The sequence below is a fragment of the Peromyscus maniculatus genome, chromosome 10 (assembly GCF_049852395.1).
Source record: "Peromyscus maniculatus bairdii isolate BWxNUB_F1_BW_parent chromosome 10, HU_Pman_BW_mat_3.1, whole genome shotgun sequence".
NCBI classification, from domain to species: domain Eukaryota; kingdom Metazoa; phylum Chordata; class Mammalia; order Rodentia; family Cricetidae; genus Peromyscus; species Peromyscus maniculatus.
The window spans coordinates 30,470,207-30,491,021 of NC_134861.1; the positions used below are offsets into that span (position 1 = coordinate 30,470,207).

Below are 20,815 nucleotides of genomic sequence, written 5' to 3' on the forward strand. Positions count from 1 at the left end.
CATGAACACAAAACCAGTTTATTTATTAGGAATTGAGAGACTATTTCTTTTTATTTTGCTTTTAATTAGAAGTAGATTCATCAGGGTCATCCACTGCCATTTCCAGTGATACACAGAGAGTTCTGCTTTTCTTCATTTCCAAGATAGCAGAACTAAGACAGTTACCACTGCATGGAGAAACAGCCTATTGCACTCAAGGGAAATTTTAGTTACAGCCTTTAAATATGAGGAATAGAATTTTATAGCAATGGACAACTTCAACTATACACAGGAAGTCAAGAACATCTCAAAAGATACCTTGTATTCCCCCTTTCTAGCCCATAGATATAATCAGTTCTACCAAGAATGTTTTGAAGGTCTGGTTTGGAAGCAAGGGATATATTTGCAGACCACAGAATAACTACAGATGTAAAAACACTGGCTGCTGCAACTAAAAAATGCAACTCTTCTTTAGTTACGAAACTGTAGAACACAATGAGCAACACCCAGGTATTACAATGAGATGAAAGGAAACTGCCACATAAGGCAGAACTCTGGAATAGAGCAATGACACTAAGGGGGTACTGTATGGACAAAAAGCAAAGCAGGGCTGTATGCACAAGTATGACTGAGATGGCTAAGTATCTCAATTGTCACTGGGAGATTGCAGACAAACCTAAAATGACAAGCTTACTAAAGACGATGTTATGGTTCTCAGGGGGCAGTATGTTTATCCTTAGAAGAGAACCAACTAACTGTTCATTAAACAGTGTGATGTTCTGCACATAATAGTCTTTTGGTAATTTGATGGAAGTCACCCACTTCCATCCAGGAGGAATATCAGAAATTGACAAGCTTCCCATTGCCCTGAGTTCTTCCGGAGACTTCCTAAATTTATAATGTCACACATAATTCTGTGACATTATAAAAGTTTATAGATCCTCAAATAGGAAGGCTTTGTAATCTTTGTTACCTACCTTCCAAGACAATTATTTATGAAACTGCCTTGTAATCTTCTTTCTTTATTACCCACCTTTCAATTGTCCTCTTGTGTTTATTCCCCAATATTTATTGTGTACTTTTGATGGACATGTAATTTTGTTGTTGTTGTTTTGAGACAGGGTTTCTCTGCTGATGGCTATGCAATTTATAATGGTGTCACAGGTACTATTTTAAATTGTTTCCAAGTGAGAATTTAAGAATCAGAGCTAAGGTGTGGTTTGCATTTTCCCTTTGGAATAGAGATCAAAGAGAAACATGGACAGTTAGAAAAAGATACCCTAGAGGGACTTTTAAAAATAAATAAATAGAGGGGTGAGGTGGGGCTAAAAATTCGTATAGTTAAAAGATCACGAGAACATAGTGTCCTTTTAAAGCAAACAAAAAATGAACAAAAACTAATCATGATCCCAAGATGTGTTCAGGAAGTTTTCACAAGGAAGGAAGGAAGGGAAGGAAAGGGACCGAGGGCCAAAGCCAATCTAGTATTAAGCATGTAAATATACAGTGTTTTCGTTCTTTATGGTGAGAGTTAAAAATAGTTGGCCCTCAAAGGAGACCTGGCTAAAACATGGACTTCACCAGTCAGTTTGAGCAAGTAACTTCATTTCTGGGTCTTTGTCCTTTCAAGCATACAATGTGAGGATTGGGGCTCTTGGCCAAAGTGTCACATTTAAATAACCTGTAACTGATGTTAAATAGAGAAATCCAATTAGGGAGCTCCACACACTCCTAGGAGGCCACCAGAAGATGTTTTCTGTGCTTCTCTCCCAGTATTAAAGGGCCCATCAACTGAAGTTTATTTCTGTTTTGACAGTCAATAAATGAGAAGCAACAGATTCCCTAGAATTATGAATCAAAGCCATAAATTTACAAGGTAAATACTCAAATGGAAAGACCTTAAGCACAAGTTGAAAAGCTACAGGGGATAAACAGTAGTGCATTCTGGAAATGATGTGTAGAACCATGATCATTAAAACCAAACAACAGATATATAGCAAAGAAAGGTGCTTGGAAAGGATTGCAAAATAAAAGCAGCCACAACACAGGCAAGCAAGGTTTGGAAATTCTCACCCCAGCACATATAAAATGCCCATGGGACTTAACGATCATTTACTGGATTCCAGAAATATCTTGTGGTAAACCAGATCTGAGAATATATGTAAAGCTAAAGGGTATTTCTAAAGAAGTTTGCTATTCTACGATATAAGCATAAAATATGAGGATAAAAACACAATACAAAAATACAAAGACAATTAAAATTAGAGCTGAACCATGACTTTTTAAATTTAACAAATGTATTGTTCTACAATAATCCATTTAGCTCTTCAAAGCTGCATGCCTGTATTCATGATTAAACAATATATCAATTAACTATTACATTGTCAAGTTTTAGCTGAGTTCCCTGACTTCATAGATAGATTTCTACTCATCTGTCCCCCTGGTGCACCTATCTTGCCTTATCAGTGTCTAAGCTTGAGTTGGCTATAAAAGGTGAAGACAATGTGTAGGTTTAATATGAAGGGTCCATATCTCATCTGTGAACCAAGTAAACATTAGCTAGCAAAGTAATTGATTTTGTGGGACTGTTCATTGTAAGTCTTCATTCTTTTTAAAATGTCTTAAATTCAATACCTAAAAATGTTCATAGGTTATTCTGGAATACAGAACTGACTGATCATTTTTGATCATACCCAGGGCTTTGCATGTAGTGGGCAAGCAATATATTGCCAAACCCACTGATCTTGGTGGTTTTTAGCATGACTATATGAATATCCTTGTAAAACAAACTGAAAATAAAAACAAGGGCAATTGTTTTATTTTCATGTAAAAATGTAAAGACATTTGGTCAGCAATTTTCAAAGTAGATATTTTAAACGAATAACTAAGCTGTGATGAGGCTGTCAACACAGAATACACAATCAAGGACATCAGACTTACATTGCACATTTCTCTGACTATAGCTTTTTCTGTCTCACTAAGGTCATGGTCATACTCTTTACCCTGTTGACGATCTATAGCTTCCTGAACATCCAAGACCTGGATTTGTTGAAAAAGAAAAGCAAATTTCACATGGGAAAAATCTGTTAGTTTATTATAATACCATCAAGGACCTCCACTTTGTCAAATCTTAAGTTTTTTTCCATGTCGGCATATCAGAATGGATTCATATATGGCAAAATCTTTTTTAAATACTTAGTTGTTCTGAAACCTGGAATGAATTTCATTATTTTTTTTCAAGTGCCTGTTAAAAGCAATCTATTATATCACTAATAGTCAATTGAATTCATTAATGTTTAAAATAATTAGGTGCAGTTAATTTAGTCATTAAGATATCTAATAGTGTGAATCATTTGGGGGATAGTCAATAACTTAGTCCAATTCAGCATTGAAAACAATTAATTATATACCAAATTGTCCGAGTGATATGTAGACAAGGCCTATAGGAAAGATGGCTACAAAAGAATATGCATAGGAGGTATGCAGATGAGGACTCTGAATTTAGAGTTCTTGCCTGGACTAGTGCCTGAGAAAGGAATGTGGGGATGGATCTTGAAGAGAAATATCTCATGGCTCCTTACAGTGAAAATATTCAAGCAACACTTTAAATATTTTTTTCATTTGAGCAAATTGTGCTTTAACTGTCTTTTAAACAAGTTTATTAGCCTATGTTTCTACTTCTCTAAACTGCCCCTAATAGGCTAAATATACTACTTTTAAAATGTCAATACTCTCAGGGAGTAACAGGCCGTGGTACAAAGGATGCTGTTTGTCACTATTGTGGTGGTTTGCAAGACAAAGCACTGATAGAGAATAAAAACTAACCCTCATCCTAAAGCATCCACACGGAACTGTGACTTACTAAATATCTTGTTCCTATTGTCATCATGGTAAGGAAGGTTACATCTAAGGGTCTGTCTCAATAATTAACAACAAGGGATAATAGGGTCTCCATGTCAATTTCATAAACACTGAGACTAAGTTTAATTTTGTAATAGTCTTATTCAAAAACTCCTCATTATCACCATCCAGTAGCTTGTTCCTATTGTCATCATGGTCAGGAAGGCCACACGTAAAGGTGTGTACCAACAATTAACAACAAGAAATAATTAGGGACTCCATGTCAAGTTCATAAACACAGACTAAGTTTAATTTTATAATAGTCTTATTCAAAAACTCATCACCATCCAGATACCAACATTTTCTTTAAAAGTCTTGATACTAGCCTCATAATCATTCTTTACATATTGAGATGAAATCACTGACTCTTCAGTAATAAAAAAATGTAAAGATCCCCTTGAACATCAGCCCACAAATTTGATTTGTAATACACCTCGAAATAGTGTGTACTTCAAATCAGTTAATTTCTATTAAATTAAGCTCCAATTAATAACATCATATACTTTGGAGGCCAGAAGTGAACTTTTACTAAAATAGACCAGCTTCTCTCACTGATTTACGTTTTTCCCAACAAAGCAAAACTGGTCAGGATGGGCTAGGAAAGAAGTAGGCTAAGTAGAACCCTCCATAGCCCAGTGTTCACTAAAGCCTGGTGTTTTCTTTCAAATGTATCAACAGGGAAAATCTGAACCATTATTCTATGGCTACATTATTTTTGAATACTGATCCTATGAGGCATTTTCCAAGGTATATGTCTGCAAGTACTCCTCCTGACATGGGAAGTCCCAGCAGTGAGCACGTTGGGTATTTCATATTTTCTAAAGATCTCTGCCTATTTAGTCTCACTACCCACCCACCAAGGAAACAATGTGTCTCCCGATAACCCTTCCCTCTCTTGAGACAACATTTTACATGGAAATTAGAGAATCATTTCATAGGAAATTGAGGGTCTTTCCCTTGCCCTTTAGTCCTTTGAGGCCATACTCAGAGTTGCACTGAGAAATTAGAAGATTTCAGTGTGGCTCATTATGTGCATTGGATTCAAATGTCACATTTGACATTCAACAAGGTAGCAGGCAGAAATGACTTTCAAACAGTTTGAGTAGCAGGGCAAGGTATTGCTTTTGGATTTTGATCAAAAACTAAACTGCTGCAAAATTGAAGTTGATCTGTTGGTCTTTTCCAATTCTAAAATGCTTTCAGTTAGTGCCTGATTCACACTAAAGCTCAACTGGAGAGAAAAGTGCTCATCAGTCAGTAAGCCAGCACCTGCCAGAGGCAGAGCAGGACCCTAAATGCTCGCTGTAACTTTACACCACTTAATTGCTGGGTGAGTAGTCTCCTGAGACAGAAAGAGTCCAATGCATTGCCAGTGGCCACTAGCGTGGCTCTCTTACTTGCTCTAACCTGCAATCAGTACACGTTTGAGGAACGTGAACTCATTTTCTGTTAGCCAAAGCAAAATATCCTGAGAGCTAAATCTCCTGTTCATCAACTTATTTGCATACCAGGCTTACTACAGAAGATATGGCACACTCTAAAAAAGGGCGACTTCTACCTGATGGTAAGTCAGAAAGTGAAATAATTTTAAGATAAGTTAGAAAACTTATATGCCAAAACTTGACCTTAAGCCATCTACCTGCATTATGGCTCACATAGGGTTGGTAAAAACTGTTCAAAATCATAAACCTGTCTAAAGGACAGCATTTCATACTTAGAAATTATCTTAGTTCTTAATGTTATTTTTATTACCTACATAAATAATCAGCTTATAACCTTAGGTAAACATTTGAATTATTTAATACTTATTTAATTATAATACTTATTAACTTTATTTACTAGAACACATCACTAGTTAATGAAATAAATGATTAATTTTGCCCAAATTTTCATTAAGTCACCATCAAATCTGAAGTAATAGCCCAAACTGGAGACCATCTATTTTTTTCCCTAATGAGCCTATAAAGAAATAGTAACTGGAATTTGAAGACTTAATTTTGACTTAATAGAAGAAAAAGCAGGTTGAAGTTTATTTGAATAGTCACTGAATAATAATTATATAATATTGTCAATTGCCTTCTACACTTTGACAATCTTTCTAATGCTATACATGTGGTGCAATAGGCATTGAATATATACAACCTGTATCAATACTTTTCACATGGATATGCATGCACAACAGACTTCAACTTTAACGCAGATAGGAATGAATCACATTACTCAGGCAGAATAACGAAAGTAGATATTTAACCTTAAAAACTCAAGCCCACTGTCAGTTCACAAATTAAAATCACAGAGACTAAAACGTTACACCAACAAAGGGGTTAAAAATAAAGTGTCTATGGTTACAGTAAGACTGAGGACTGCCAGACTACAGCAAACAAGCCACGACACAACTGAGGTTCTGGAGAAATGGATGCACACAGCTGGTTACCTTAAGAGAATGTACCACAGGTTCAGGCTGCTGAGAAGGTGTGGTATGTCCACTGAAGCTAGCTGGAGAGTTGGGGGAACTGTTACTCCCATCAGCCCCTGATGACAACCTAAAAGAACCCTTAGTAGAAAACCAACAACTTTGTTATTAAAACAAAAGTCGTTTATAACCATACAGATGCCATTAAATATGCAGTCTAACCATCAAATGAGCAATATCAGTCATTTTTTTCTATCACCCCCCCACACACACCCCCCACCGCATTTTCTTAGTCTACCTTAAGACACAATCTATTCACTGGAATACTCTTGCTACTTGAGTGATGCAAAAACAAGAACCATCACCAATAGCATCTGGATGTCATCTGCAATTTACCAAAGAGTGCAATACTCCCAAGGAATGGCCATTAAGAGCATATCAAGACTGATTTTTGAAACCCAAAGACCCAAAGAACAAGGGATTCATGAGGTACTCCTCAGCTGAGTGAAACATTTATTCAGCAGGTCAAATGTCATATTCCATATGTCTCAGGAAAACACTAACACATAATACTGTTGCACTGGAGAAATTGTCTTTTATAAAACCCTTGTTTTGGGAAAGGCCTATAATAACTATAATAACAGAACATTTTAAAAGAGGCTTAGCTTACTTCAACGTTTCTTTGAACAAGTATTCATTTCCTAGCCTCTGTCAAAATGAAAACCAAAATAGATACAAGTTACGTATTTGTTAATTAATGATTCTTCAACTCAGTGAGTGAGAAATGATTAATTAAACCTGTGTGAGCCATGGTCACCTGGGAACTCCTCTCAGGGGTCTGCAGCTTTTCTGAATATTGATTGAGAAAAGACTAATGGATCAACAAGGAAAAAGACAGCAGCAATTAGCTTCCCTTAGAAAAGTAGCAGGGAGAAATTTCCAAACCTGTTTTTTGTGGAGTGTGCCCTTCATTCTTAAGGGACCTGAGGATTTTAATTTCTGTCCATCAAAAAACTACAGATCCAGCCACAACTAACAGATTAATCAGTAATCCACTTAGTTGGTCCTGTTAAAATAATATTCCTAAGTAGCAGGAACCACTGAGGGTGTGCTGTAAATTCATAAAGAGAGAGAGAGAGAGACAACCGTGTTTGGGGACATTCAGATATAACAGCTGCAGGAGAATGTCTGTGGGGGACATTTTTGGGGAGCGAAGGAGCAAGCTGCACACAGCAAGCCACAGTTACAGGCCATACACACTCAATGTTGCTCACATAGAATTTAACAAGCCCTAAAATTTGGAATATAATGTCCCTTCTCTTGTTGTTGTCATTTCTACCAATACCCTTCAAGGCTCCACATTACTCCCAGCGAGCCTATGAAGGAAAGATGTATTATTTTCTATGCCATAAGAACTGTGCAATCTAACTGCTCATGCCTGCAGACCAAACTAAGCACCAGGAAGAGGAAGCAGTCCAATGAGACATTGTTATACTTCTTTAGCTTCTCTCTTTGATTGCTACAAAGTCCTACATTAAAAGCAGGTAAGGAAATAGGTCTGTCAAATATAAAGCCCCCAAACCCTCTTGAAAACTAAATTATTAAGCTTGTCTTTTAAGGGTTTGTAACTTAAGTCAGACATAATAACACTGATATGAATAATAACAAGGCAATTATCTGAGATTTAATGATAATTTGAAAATAGACCTTTCCATCCCCTAAACTGTATACAGTTTTTCTCTTTTAGGTTAAGTGATTCCAAACTGGATGAGGGCAAGGAAACTTTTCTTCCCTGAGTGACATTGTGCCTCTTCAGTTCTCCTCCCCTGCTGGTACGTCCTAGGAACTCTTTCAGAAAAGCATGCTTAGGGTATATGCATTCAGTTCACCTTGCATTTAGAGCAGTGCATTACTATGCCATGTTTCTTGGTGATTTGAGACACAAGGCAATAAACAGTCCCATTGTGAGTGACCATCATGCCATTTCCATCCTTAACCCCCTTCTATGCACAGTTTATCTTTAAAGCTTCTCTTTCCACATTTAGACAAAAGGGAAGCAAATTAGTAATGGCATCCGTGGGCATGGATCCTGTTTTTAAAAACATTTTGGCTTAACGAAGACTTGAAAATCAACATTAATACTGTCTTTGAATCGAATCATCAACTGGAATTTCTTGAATTTAGGGAAAGTCCTTTACTGATCATAACTATTAAGAAACAAACAAATAAATGCTTTTATTAGTTTCCTTTTGTTGTTGTTGGTGGTGGTTTTTTATTATTTTTTTCTTCCCCCAAGACAGGGTTTCTCTGTGTAGCCTTGGCTGTCCTAGAACTCCCTCTGTAGACCAGGCTGGCCTTGAACTCACAGAGATCCACCTGCCTCTACCTCCTCAGTGCTGAGATTAAAGACATGTGCCACCACCACCACCTGGCTTATTAATTTCCTTTAAAAAATGATTACAATAAGCTCTCAGTTGGAATATTTATTAGGAGAAAATGTATTACCTTTCAAAACTAACTTTAAATTAGCTCTGAGAGCATGAACTGGTAATCAACTAGAAAGATCGAGGTTCTCCCTCCCTCTCTCCTCTCCTCTCCTAAATTGTGTGTGTGTGTGTGTGTGTGTGTGTGTGTGTGTGTGTGTGTGTGTGTGTGTGTGTGTATTATATCTTTCTATTTGGGAGGCCTCAAAGTAACCAAATAAATGGTAAAGTTTAACACCAAATGTACTAAATGGCTTTCTAGAGTGTAACACTAGAAACCAGCATCTCACTCTCTCCTCTAACAGAACAGAAGTTCAGCTATCTAAATGCTTATGAGGCTACATTTGGACAATTACCTAGGCTCATTCAGTATGTAGTCTCAGTTGACTTATACATTTTGACTAAACTAGTTTTTAATGTGCTACTGAGTAGAATGCTGTACAACAAATAATGCTAAATAGTCTCTCAGAGCTTATTTCAATAAGATTAAAGCCTCTTATTTAAACTATACTGGGCTGGCTCTGAAGATGAGAAATTTAAAAGTAGAAAACCTTAATAAAATTTGAACTATAATTCCTGTCTTGAGTTGCTTGTGTTCAAGCCACATGTGAAGACATGCTGCAAACACATATAATATGCAAAAATCTCCAGTCACCAGTCCACGGGCAAGGGATAATTTTCCAGACTTCCTGGCTGCACCTGGACTTTACACTTCTTTTCCTGAAGGTATTTTTGTCCTCTTGTGTAGTTGGTCTTGCTCACCCTTGACCCCTGGGTCAGAATAAACTAAGAAAACTGGTAAGAGGTAAAAGATTTCACTCCTGCCCTCCCTACCCCTCCCCATACAGCCACCTCCTCTATGTGTACAGACATCGTCTGCCCCCTCCCCATACAGCCACCTCCTCCATGTGTACAGACATCATCTGCCCCCTCTGCATACAGCCACCTCATCCATGTGTACAGACATTGTCTGCCCCCTCCCCATACAGCCACCTCCTCCACGGGCACAGACATTATCTACCCGCCTCCCCAACTGTAGTGACTCCTCTAGCAACAGAGGCCACCTGGTTCCACACAAGCAAAGGCAGACAGCTGGCTCGTCTTCACTCACCGGGAGAGAGGGCAGGCATCTTCCTATTCCTCGGCACCCTTGCCACCACTGCAAGACCCGCCGGGCTCTGGGCCCCCAGCCTTTCTCCACATTTGAGCTGTTTCTAGTTGGAGGTTGACTTCTATTCTGGGTGGCCTTATATTTGGAACAATATGGTACAATCACTCAGAAAAATACTGTTTCCCAAGACTCAAGAAAGCAGACAGAATAAGAAGCTTAATGAGATGAACCACAATGACCACAATGGCAAGCTGTAACATGCACCTTTATCTGGGGGAAGTTCAGAGTGAAACCAATAGCGATGTCTCTTAGGCAATAATAACTGCACCCTAAAGCTGTCAAAAGGAGGTGATAAATGTCAAAATAAAGAAAATAACTTAAAGACGTTCAAATGATGTCCTTTCACAGATTTCACCTATTAGGAACAAAATTCTCACAAATCTTCTAGATATACAAACTGTAGAGCTTCCGAATTTAACAGAAATAATTAGTAATGCAATTTGAAGCAATATGCACTTTAGGTAACAAATACAAATTGGAAATTTAACTGATAATTTGTCAAATTCTCAACAAAAAATTGTTGCATAGGAAAAATTATAAAGTCCTAAGAGGTATAAAAATAACTTTTATATGCCAGATTTCTATTAGTTAGTCAATGTTCAAATGTCTATACTAATTGGTAGTAGGAATAATATAAGTTAACAAAAAAGAAAATTCTAAAAATAAGTTTCCTGAAATTTCAGATTTCCTGCATGGCCAACCTGCATAAATCTATAAAAATGGTGAGAAGCAAGTGAACTTATTAGAATAAGGTGTCTTTTTCTTCCTAAAGCTACTATGTCCCTAGGAAAAACAACCAAACATCCCTCCCACACAATGGCTAATAATCCCAGTGTAGACCCATGGAGGTTAATTCTGAGATACTGAAACTGAACATCAAATGTTTTTGTTCTCTTTTGTGGAGCTGAGGCCTCATGGTCTTTCCCCATCCACTTTCCCTGTCTATTAGACCACAAATTGGCCTTCCAATACCTGAAAACATACATATAAGTAACATACAGACTGAGCATGCCATATTTAGGAACATATATGTACATACATATGTGCACATAACAAAAACTAATGAAAAAGAGGCCATGAATTTGAAAGAAAGAAAAAAAAAAGAGTATATGAGAGGGTTTGAACAGAAAAAGGATGAGAAGGAAATGATGTAATATAATTTCAAAAATAAAAGAAATTTTTAAAAAGTATTTTAGTTTTCATATCCATTTCCTGGAAGTTGGGGCTTTGGTGTCATTTTCACTGTAACTTTATGGAACAAGAGAGGAAACACACCACGGTCTTAAGTCAAAGGTACATTGCTTACACTAGTTGATCCTCCCAAACCCTGGACTCAGTCTGTGAAGTCAGCACCAGGGACACATGTCAAGTCACGCATACTCTGCTATTCATATGTAACAGAAAATTGGACATTTGTGCTAGAGTCAATGGTCACTTCAGCACGCAATATTGATGTGAAAATCATTCTTTTGTTAATTATCTTATATGTAGATAACTAACCTATTTGATTATCAAACTAATTATATTCAACAATTTATAAAATGGTTGATAGCTTTAATTTTACCACCCACCCACACTAATCAGTTCTATTTCTGAGAGGACCATTAATTATAAATGCAAATTTTATAGATCCTTTTACAAGTCTTCTGGATTTGGTGATATTCATGATGAAGACATCTCTCAGACCTTAAAATTTCCAGATCCATGAGATAAGTAAATCATATAGGACTAAACTTATTTTTATTCTCTCTTCCCATGCAGTGAGGCCAAATCCCAATATGTGGCCTTTATAGTAAAATATTACCTCACCCATGTAATCTACAGCAGAGTCTCTAATTTGATGATGATATAACTATTTTAATGAAAAATATGCTTTTGGAGAATCAGGATTCGTGATGTGCTAACTTATGTCAATATGTGTTTTAAAATTGAGGTACATGGAAAATGCATTCTGAGATAGCTACTATCTTTTGACCTCTGTTCATACCAACAATGACTCTCAGATTTTGCCAGCTCTCCAATCGTCCACCATATAATTTTCTCAAGACAACTTCATAAAATAGAAGAAATTTTTAGTATCTCCACCTCTGGGATTAATTCTGGCAACATGGGAAACCCAATCCTGGTCATCAACTACCCCATACAGTAATAATTATCCTCCAATAAGCTGGATGCCATTAAACTGAAATTATTTTTGAAATTTGCAAATGTCCTCATTTCCTATATATTCTTTAATGTAATTCCTATGTCTGGTTTGGCAATGTGAGTCAATAAGAAAAATGAATAGACTTAAAGGGAGGGAGGAAAATGGCTGAGAGTCAAAGTAAGAATCACTCTTCTTAAGTTCCACACAAGTGTACAGTAGTGATTTGTTTTTATTCTCTCAAACTCTAGGAATTTTTGAAAGGTGCACAGTGTAGAAAAGCACAATGCTTTGGAAATTGGTGAAGAAAGGAAAAGTGAACATTAAGACCTAAGAGGAAGACAAAAGGGACTGTCCAGGGTGTACTCCTATAATGCCAGGCTTCTCAACAAATCAGACAAAATAAACTTTCCACTAGAAGACTAATAGACTAGTTCACTAATAATGACTCATTGGAAATCTCAGTAATAAAGGATCAGAAAACATAAAGTAGCTCATATTTAAGCCAAGGGTATCTTAGCCCTTATGAGTCAGTCTGATCTGGAGCCTTCTACCTCATTTACTTAGAAAGGAAGAAGAAACATTCTCATATCCACAATATATTGGTATTGCTGGAGTAAATGCCTATAGTCTCAGGATTTGAAGGGCCAGAGGTTTGGTGTCTCTTTCAAACTCCTCTGGACTTAAACATGAATTCAACATTCAAGCAGCACATTGTGGCATTTATCTTCAAGCCAGGACTCTTCCAGTGAATAGCCATAATTTTCTGAACATGTACAAGGTTCTCTAAGATTATCCTTTCTTATTTTTTCTTAATGGGTTATATATGTAATCTAAGGAAACAAAAGTCAATTTTGCACAACAAACAATGTAACTTCTTTTACAATCATGATTTTCTCAAATGAGTCATTTCATAGTTTAATTATTCCTTATAGGAATCACAGAACCATTTAAAATATCTGTTATTCTCTTTGATGAAACACAAATCACAAAAGATGATTATTCAGAATTTGATTTATAGTCTCTACAATACAGAAAAAAATTACCTAAAAATAAAACATGCAAAAATTCTTCCCAGTGATTCATTATAACTAAGGAAAATGCAATTACAAAATGATACTGTTTCCTGAGCTTTATATTCTACTATGGAATTCTGCAACTTGAACTACCAGACATAATACTGAACACATAGATGTATGTATATGTGGGGTATGTGCATTTACAGACATATGGGGGTAGAGTGTATACAAATATATACATATACACACATATTTACTTCTGAGTGAAATAATATTGCAGTGCCCTATAGCCACAGGCTTCCCACTTATCAGAGGGAATGTGTGAGAATGAACTTAGGACAGACCCTTACTATCAATATAAAAAGCCAACTATGGACACCTGAAGATTGATCAGATAACATGGTTTCCTGTTAAAGATACTTAATTTTTTTTTAATTTAAATGCACTTTATTTTTAGACAACCTACATGACATGTTTTTTTTTTTCTTTAAAAAAAAGAGAGAAAAAGAAAAAAACAATGTCTCCACTCCAAATAAATCATGGTCAAAATAAAAGCTCAAGAAGACACTTAATATTTTATAAGTCCTAAAGTTTGGACAAGGTATCATATAGTGCCTCACACCCCATCAGAACACAATCATGGTTTAGGGTAAAGAGTGTAATCAGTCCTTCATTATTACAGGACAAAGGAAAGTCTTTGTCCAGTATCCTTTAGTAAGTACTGCAGAAGTGCAGATCAGATGACAGACTTGGAGATCATCTTGGCAGACTATTTGTAAGATTTCTTCACATAGATAGGCTTAGGAATGCTGGTAGCCTCTGTTTTGCATTCAAGACAATACATAAATGCTTTTATTCAAAGAAAACCTAAAACTACTTTTAAAATCTATTAAAAATTTATTTAAAAATTTTGTATACCTCTTTTCAAGTTGTTGATGAGGCAATTCCCAGAACATTTGAGAGATTCTCTCAAAACAATATAGGCTATTGCCACTGTTCTTGACTCTTCACCAGAACTTGATAGTAAGACACTCTGGTTGAAGATACCACATACATACTTTAGTGACAGGACATGGAGAAAACGGGCTGTACTGATAAGGAAGCTGCCTCACCACTGGCTAGCTCTCATAGGACCAGAAGGTGCTCCATAGTCTGTTGGGAGAGAAAAGCCAACAGCTTTGCAGAGATAAACACTGTCAGCTACAATAGTGACCACCCTGGTAAGTTATGCACTCGAGTTCAGCAGTGGCAGGAATGTTAAGGAATGTTATAGGTGTAACCAACCATATTCCAATTAAATTTAGGGCTCATTACACAGGAGAAAACAAATGTCTGATACTGTAAATCTCACCAAGAACCCATTGTTAAGGAGCTAATATGACCCAGGGGTGAACCTACCACTATTATTTTTCTAAATGGACCTGGAACCAAATTGTCCCATAACTACATATCTCCATACCCACAGATTAATACAGCCCTCAGTTCTCATCAAAGAAGCTTCTTTACTCAGTGCAGGTCATTAACATGGAAACTCAAAACTCAAAGTGACAAGAATAGGTGCCTGGGAAATATTTAGCTATAAATGAACATCTCTGTTATACCCCTTTTCTCCCAGGCTCAGGGAAACTTTGGAAGAGGAGTTGAAAAGACTTCAGAAGTCAGGAGGACCAGGATGAAACAATGTCTTCTGGATATTACAGGAGCAATGCACTCATGAACTCACTGAAGTTATTGGCTGCCTGCACAAGACTTGCATAAGATCAAGCCAATCACATTCCAGTACAGAGAATGGAGAGGCTCAAGGAGCCTCTGCCACTAGCTAAGGAGCTACTGACAGTTAGTAACTAGTAGAGAGGGATAACCAGTTTTCTTTAGAAGTGTGATATCTTGTAAACTGACCATCTTCCAGGAGATTGCCCCACAGCATTAATTAAATTGAGTGGGTTATTAAGAAAACAAAAACAAAGAGGCTTGCTAGGGAATGTAATAAGGGAATCTGGGAGGAGTTGGGGGAGTGGGAAGCAAAGGATCAAATTACATCATATATATATATATATACATATATAAAATTCTCAAAGAGTTAATGAAGTATTATATTAAAAATAAATCTATACTTACAGAGATTATTTGTTCATTTAATTATTTTAGGTAATTATCAGGTAATATATCAAACATGTAACTATATATTTTAATAAATCTGTATTGAAAACACTAGGTTCAAATTATGGACTCTATGTGGCATTTGGGAGCTGTATGACATTGAGAAAGCCATGTGATCTCTTTATGCCTCAGTTTCCTTATCTACAAAATATAGGCAATGATAAAATGGTATGTCTCATCTGATGGATTTGGTAGCTGGCATGAAACAATCTCTCCGATCACTGTTTTTCCCATATGACTGCTCTGCTTACTCTCATTATCAGGGATGTTTTGGATTTGGTTGTCAACACGTTTTATAATGTGTCAATTTACTTTCACATGTTTTTATATATAGAAATGTCTCTCAACCAGGAGCAATTTTCTTCCCCAGGGAAATACCTTTGGGGAAAAAATATCTAGTCATTCCACTGTTAAAACTAGGCAATTTCTATGATCATTGAGTTGATAGATGTCTAAAATATTGCTAGACATCTTACAACTCAGTCTCATCCCATCAGAAAAAAAAAAGTATGCTGCCCAAATTGTTAAGAAAGCCTGCTTTAGAGAAAGAGAACTATGTACAAAAACTACAAATCTACATTGCTGTGATCACCATGAGATGACTTTTAGGAGGGGTCTGTAGCCTTCTGGGGGAAGTCCATCGAAGGGCTTGGAGAATGTACAACCTTACCCCATTTCCAGTTTGCCTTCTCAGTAGGACAAGATGTGATCTCTCAGCCTCTTTCTCCAGCCACCTGCTGTCATGCCTCCCCAACAATACTGGATTCTCACTCTACAACCATAAGCCTAAATAGATACTTCCTTGTCTAAACTGCTTTGATCATGATATTTTAGCAATGCAGCTATAAGTAACTAATACAAACGCCACAGCAGATGATGCATATGAAGAAATATTTAGAGTTTGAAATCATTTAAAAAGAAAGTAGTCATACTCCAGTCCTCAAGCAATCTAAGTAACATCAATGAACAGGAAATTACTCTAAGAAATGGATTCAAATTAAAAGTGGCCCAAACACCCTAATGTAACAATACTATAAGAAAATACACATTAAAGGCAGACAAAGGGCAATGGTCCAAAGAACAGAGTCCCATAAAGAGAGACATAGGAAGCTGTAATACCTTAAAAACAGACATATCTAATAAAATTGGCAGTGTTTTGTGGGAATTGTGAAGAAAAATAGAGCTTCCTTAATACACAAGGCAAACATTCTGCACTACATTTTAAGCACACTCGCTAGGACAGAAGAAAACTGCTGACAAATAGAAGCCAAGACTCTGACAAGCAAAACAACATACTGTTCCTGACCAAGCCATTCTACAACGTGCAGAGAAAAATCATAAAGAAACTGGACATAGCAGTGATGAATGTCTCCTTTGCACACAGCTGAGGCGTTCAGTCCATTTATGTGCATGTCTCCTCAGAGCGTAGAAGATACATGGAAAGCTTGTCTTACTAACAACTGTTCCCAATCACTGGGTTCCTACAACATGTTAGGACCACAACAGTGTTGTCAGTCCAAATATTAATACTGGTCAATACAAACTACTATTACATGTGAACGCCCTTTCATAAGACATGGACTATGAATATCCAAAATATGTAAGGGATTCAAGCAACTCAATAGCATAAAGCCAAATAACTCAGTTAGAAAAAGGACCAGGAACTCAAAAAACACATTTTTGTTTGAGATAGAGTCCCACTCTTCCCTCTGCATCGCAGGCTGGCTTGGAACTTGCTAACTAGCCTACTACCTCAGCCTCCAGCATGCTAGGATTACAGGGCAGAGACACTGCAAGCAACCTGATTGGACATTTCTCAAAAAGAAGACAAAGAATGAGTGAACCAATAAGCATTGGAAAAATTACTACTCCTAACGACCATGGACATGCAATGAACTACATCTCAACCCAGTTAGAAATTATAATTATTGTAAGTGCAAGAGATAACAAGTGCTGGAAAAGGGGTACAGAGGAAGTAGAATTCATTTACTGCTGGTGAAAAAGTAAACCACTACAACTATTATAGAAAACAATATGGAGCCTCCTCAAACACCTTAAATAGAATTATTATGTAATCCAGTGGTGCATGCATCCAATGAGGCTGAATAAATGTCTGTCCTTCAATTTTCATTACAATAATATGGAAAAGAACCAAGATATCTAAACAAACTAACAGAGATATCCACACATACACAAGGGTGCACATACATACATATAAAAATAGAATAATATTCAACAAATCAGAGGATGAAATTTTATCATTTTTGAGAATATGGGTGTGTCTTAATGATAATACATTAAATGAAATAAACATTGAATGTCACTTGACATTCTTGTCAAAGAATGACAAAAAAAATTACAGGATCTTATTCATAAGTGGAACTATAAAAGTTATCTTGTAGAGGTTAAGCAAATGGGGTAGCTACCAGAGGTGAATGGAGGGTAAGTTAAGGAGATGTTGGCCAAAGAATACAGAATATCAACAGGAAGGATTAGGAGTTCAAGAGACATACTGTATAATATGTTGGTAATAATTCCTATGTTTTAAAATGCTAGCAGTGGACATATAGCCACAAAAATAACTATGTGTTTGTACATATGATTTTTTAATTAGATTTGCACATTTTACATGTATATGTATTCCCAAACATCTTTGGAGACACAGTGTTTTGTATTTCATGTAAAAACATTTTTTAATGTTTAATTTATTATTATTGTGTACTTGTGAATATGGTCCACATAATATTATGTGTGTATGTACACACTATGCCACACATGGAGAAGACAGAGGAAAACTTTTTGGAGTCAGTCTCTACTCCACCATGGGTTGCAGGGATAAAACAAGTCATCAGGTTTGCCTAATATTTTACCTGATGAGCCATCTCACTGGCCCCAAACTTTTATTTTAAAAAAAATTAACTGGGTGGCAGGTATTGTTCTTAATAACTTATACTTCATAAGGATCTCTTGTCAGTTGGACTCCTCTATGGGACACGTTCTGCTTTGTCTACTAATCTAGCTCTTGAAGGATAGAGTCTTGGGATCCTAGGGGAGATTCGGGCTGTCTGAATGTCTCTGGGTCTGGGGTACCACATTCAGAGCATATTTTATGGACTGACAGATGATATGGCACACACAGGCTGAACATCAGCTCTGGGCTCATGTAGCTTACTCTATTGCTAAGTACATACCTACAATGGCAGCTGTAGTGATATATTATTTGTACTCTAACAAATAAAGCTTGCCTGGGGATCTGAGGACAAAGCCAGCCACTATACTAAACATAGAGGACAGTCAGTGGTAGCACAAGCCTTTAATCCTAGTATTTGGGAGGCAGAGAGTCATCTGTATCTCTGTGAGTTTAAGGCCAGGCAAATGTAAGCAATGCACATTTGACATGAGCATCACATAGGATGTGAAGCACAGAGCCACAAACACTGAAGTGGGCATGACATGCAGTCAGAGTAACCTTCAAAGTCATGTGAAAACATTGAAGTGTTGTAGACAGAACCACAGTCTGTAATGGGAACTAACAGTATTTTATAGACATATCTACTAATCACATGAAAATTGTGGTGATATATTATGTCTCCCAATATATTGTGTACCCTAATAAAGCTTATCTGAGGATCAGAGGAAAAAGCCACTATATTAAACATAGAAGTCAGGAAATAGTAGCACATGCCTTTAATCCTAGCATTCAGGAGGCAGAGATCCATCTGGATCTCTCTGAGTTTAAGACCACACTGGGAACAGAGCCAGGCATGGTGGCACATGCCTTTATTTCTCAGCACTAGTTAACCATAAAGGTCTGGAGGTCTGTACAGACAGACAGGAAGTGACAGAGCTGGGCAGAAAGAGAAAATGATAGAGCTGGGCGGAGAGAGGAAGGGAGATGGCAGAACAGAAAGGCATATGGGTGTGGGTATACAGGAAGTGGGTCTCTTTGGAAGCTGAGGAGTTGGTGAGGTGAGGTTGACTGTAGCTTGTCCTATTCCTCTATCTCTCAGTTTTTCACCCCAATATCTGGCTATGGGTTTTGTTTTGTTTTGTTTTGTATTTTTATTAATGAGACCTTTTAGCAATTTGTCTTGCAGAGAATTTCATTGGGGCAAATCTAGTTGAAATAAAGTCTTGGTAAGGTGATTAACAAAAATGCTCAAAGTGAAGCATGATCACTTGCTGCCTATACTGGATAATAGCACAAGAACAAAAAGGATGATGTAATGATTTAAAGGGCAGGACCACATGAGCCTGGATGTAGATTTGGATGTGATGAGGTTGGGAAGAATCTACAATGGCTCTCTGCTTTCTGGCTGAGTACTAAGTGGTCACGCCATTAGCCAGGCTAGGAATACCAAAGGAAGTAACATATCTACCTCCTTTCTCAGATTTTTAAATCCAAGATCAAAGAGGTGATTGACAATACAAATTCCAGAAACATTTTTCCTCACTTGTACCCTCCAAATAGTTTTTTTTTCTTTATTGCCAGATTTTTTTTAAAGGAGTTTGTAAACCATTTAACTTATAAACACTGTTAGTTTCATGCAATGACAACCACATTATTGGTGATAATATGAGATTAAACTCTGCAATATTTTGGGGGAAAATAGAAATATTTGTTACTTAAGATGAAGTTTTGAAGCATATAAATATAATTCCCAAGAAAAATAAATAAACAGACATACGTAATTAGAGAATACCTTTTTAAAATTAGGATTACAGAGGACAAACTACAGGAAGAGAAGCATTAGTATTTTGAAAAAGCTAAGACAGCAAATATCCAGTATCCCCAGAGCCAGAGTAACAGCCAACAAAGCATAACAAAAAAGGTCTAATTAGAAAGCAGCTGACGGACAGTAGGGAGGAAATAAGGACCACTGCGTTCTGTACATTCTGCTTCTGTACATCTGTACATTTGTGCTTAATTTTAGACTTTTAGTAACTATACAACTCCCGGTGAGGAACTGAATTTTTTTGAGGGCTGATGCATGTAATTTGCCTTCTGATTGGTAAATATCAAATAGAAAAAGAACTTCTTATATTGCTTCATAGAGATGGATATGTCTGAGTATCTCTAGGTTTGGGGCTTATACAGTGGCAGGGAGGGTGAGGTGGAACACATTGAAAAGCAAAGAATTAAATTGGCAATATGGAAACAATAGGCAAAGAAGTAATAGTCATTAACACTTCATTTGGTTACAGAGTACAACCCATTAATACCTGTGTTAAAGCATTCAGCAGGCCATTAAAACCCAGCAGAACACACACAGAGTGGGAGCCCCTGTGACTAAAAGCTATTTATGATAAATACTTAAAATACTTATTGAGGTGAATAACTTTCTGGATTTTGTAATAAAAAAAAAATCACCAACAAAAAATGTTGCTGTGGGATAGTCCTTCTGTATGTTGTGAATATGTGTTGCTACCATTGGTTCATAAAGAAGCCTATTCAAGACAGCTTATAGACAGGCAGAAAATTTAAGAGAGAGAGGGGAGAAGAAAGGTAGAGTCAGGGAGATGCCATTCAGCTGCCCAAGGAACAAG

The 20,815-nt window shown here is 36.8% G+C and overlaps 1 protein-coding gene across 8 annotated transcripts in view; it reads right to left on the bottom strand.

Moving 5' to 3' along the window:
• Window positions 1–20,815, bottom strand: part of Ccdc85a (coiled-coil domain containing 85A) — a 274,837-nt gene that overhangs the window by 84,408 nt on the left and 169,614 nt on the right. The window contains exons 4-6 of one of the 8 annotated variants that reach the window (XM_015988662.3): window positions 9,887–10,021; window positions 6,314–6,433; window positions 2,920–3,018 (exon numbers count right to left, since the gene is read on the bottom strand). The exons of 3 other annotated variants lie outside the window; for them this stretch is intronic. In XM_015988662.3, coding sequence (XP_015844148.1) covers window positions 2,920–3,018; window positions 6,314–6,433; window positions 9,887–10,021 — 354 coding nt within the window. The remainder of the gene's footprint in view (window positions 1–2,919; window positions 3,019–6,313; window positions 6,434–9,886; window positions 10,022–20,815) is intronic. 4 more of the 8 variants (XM_015988664.3, XM_015988663.3, XM_076546136.1 and 1 more) reach the window with 4 other exon arrangements.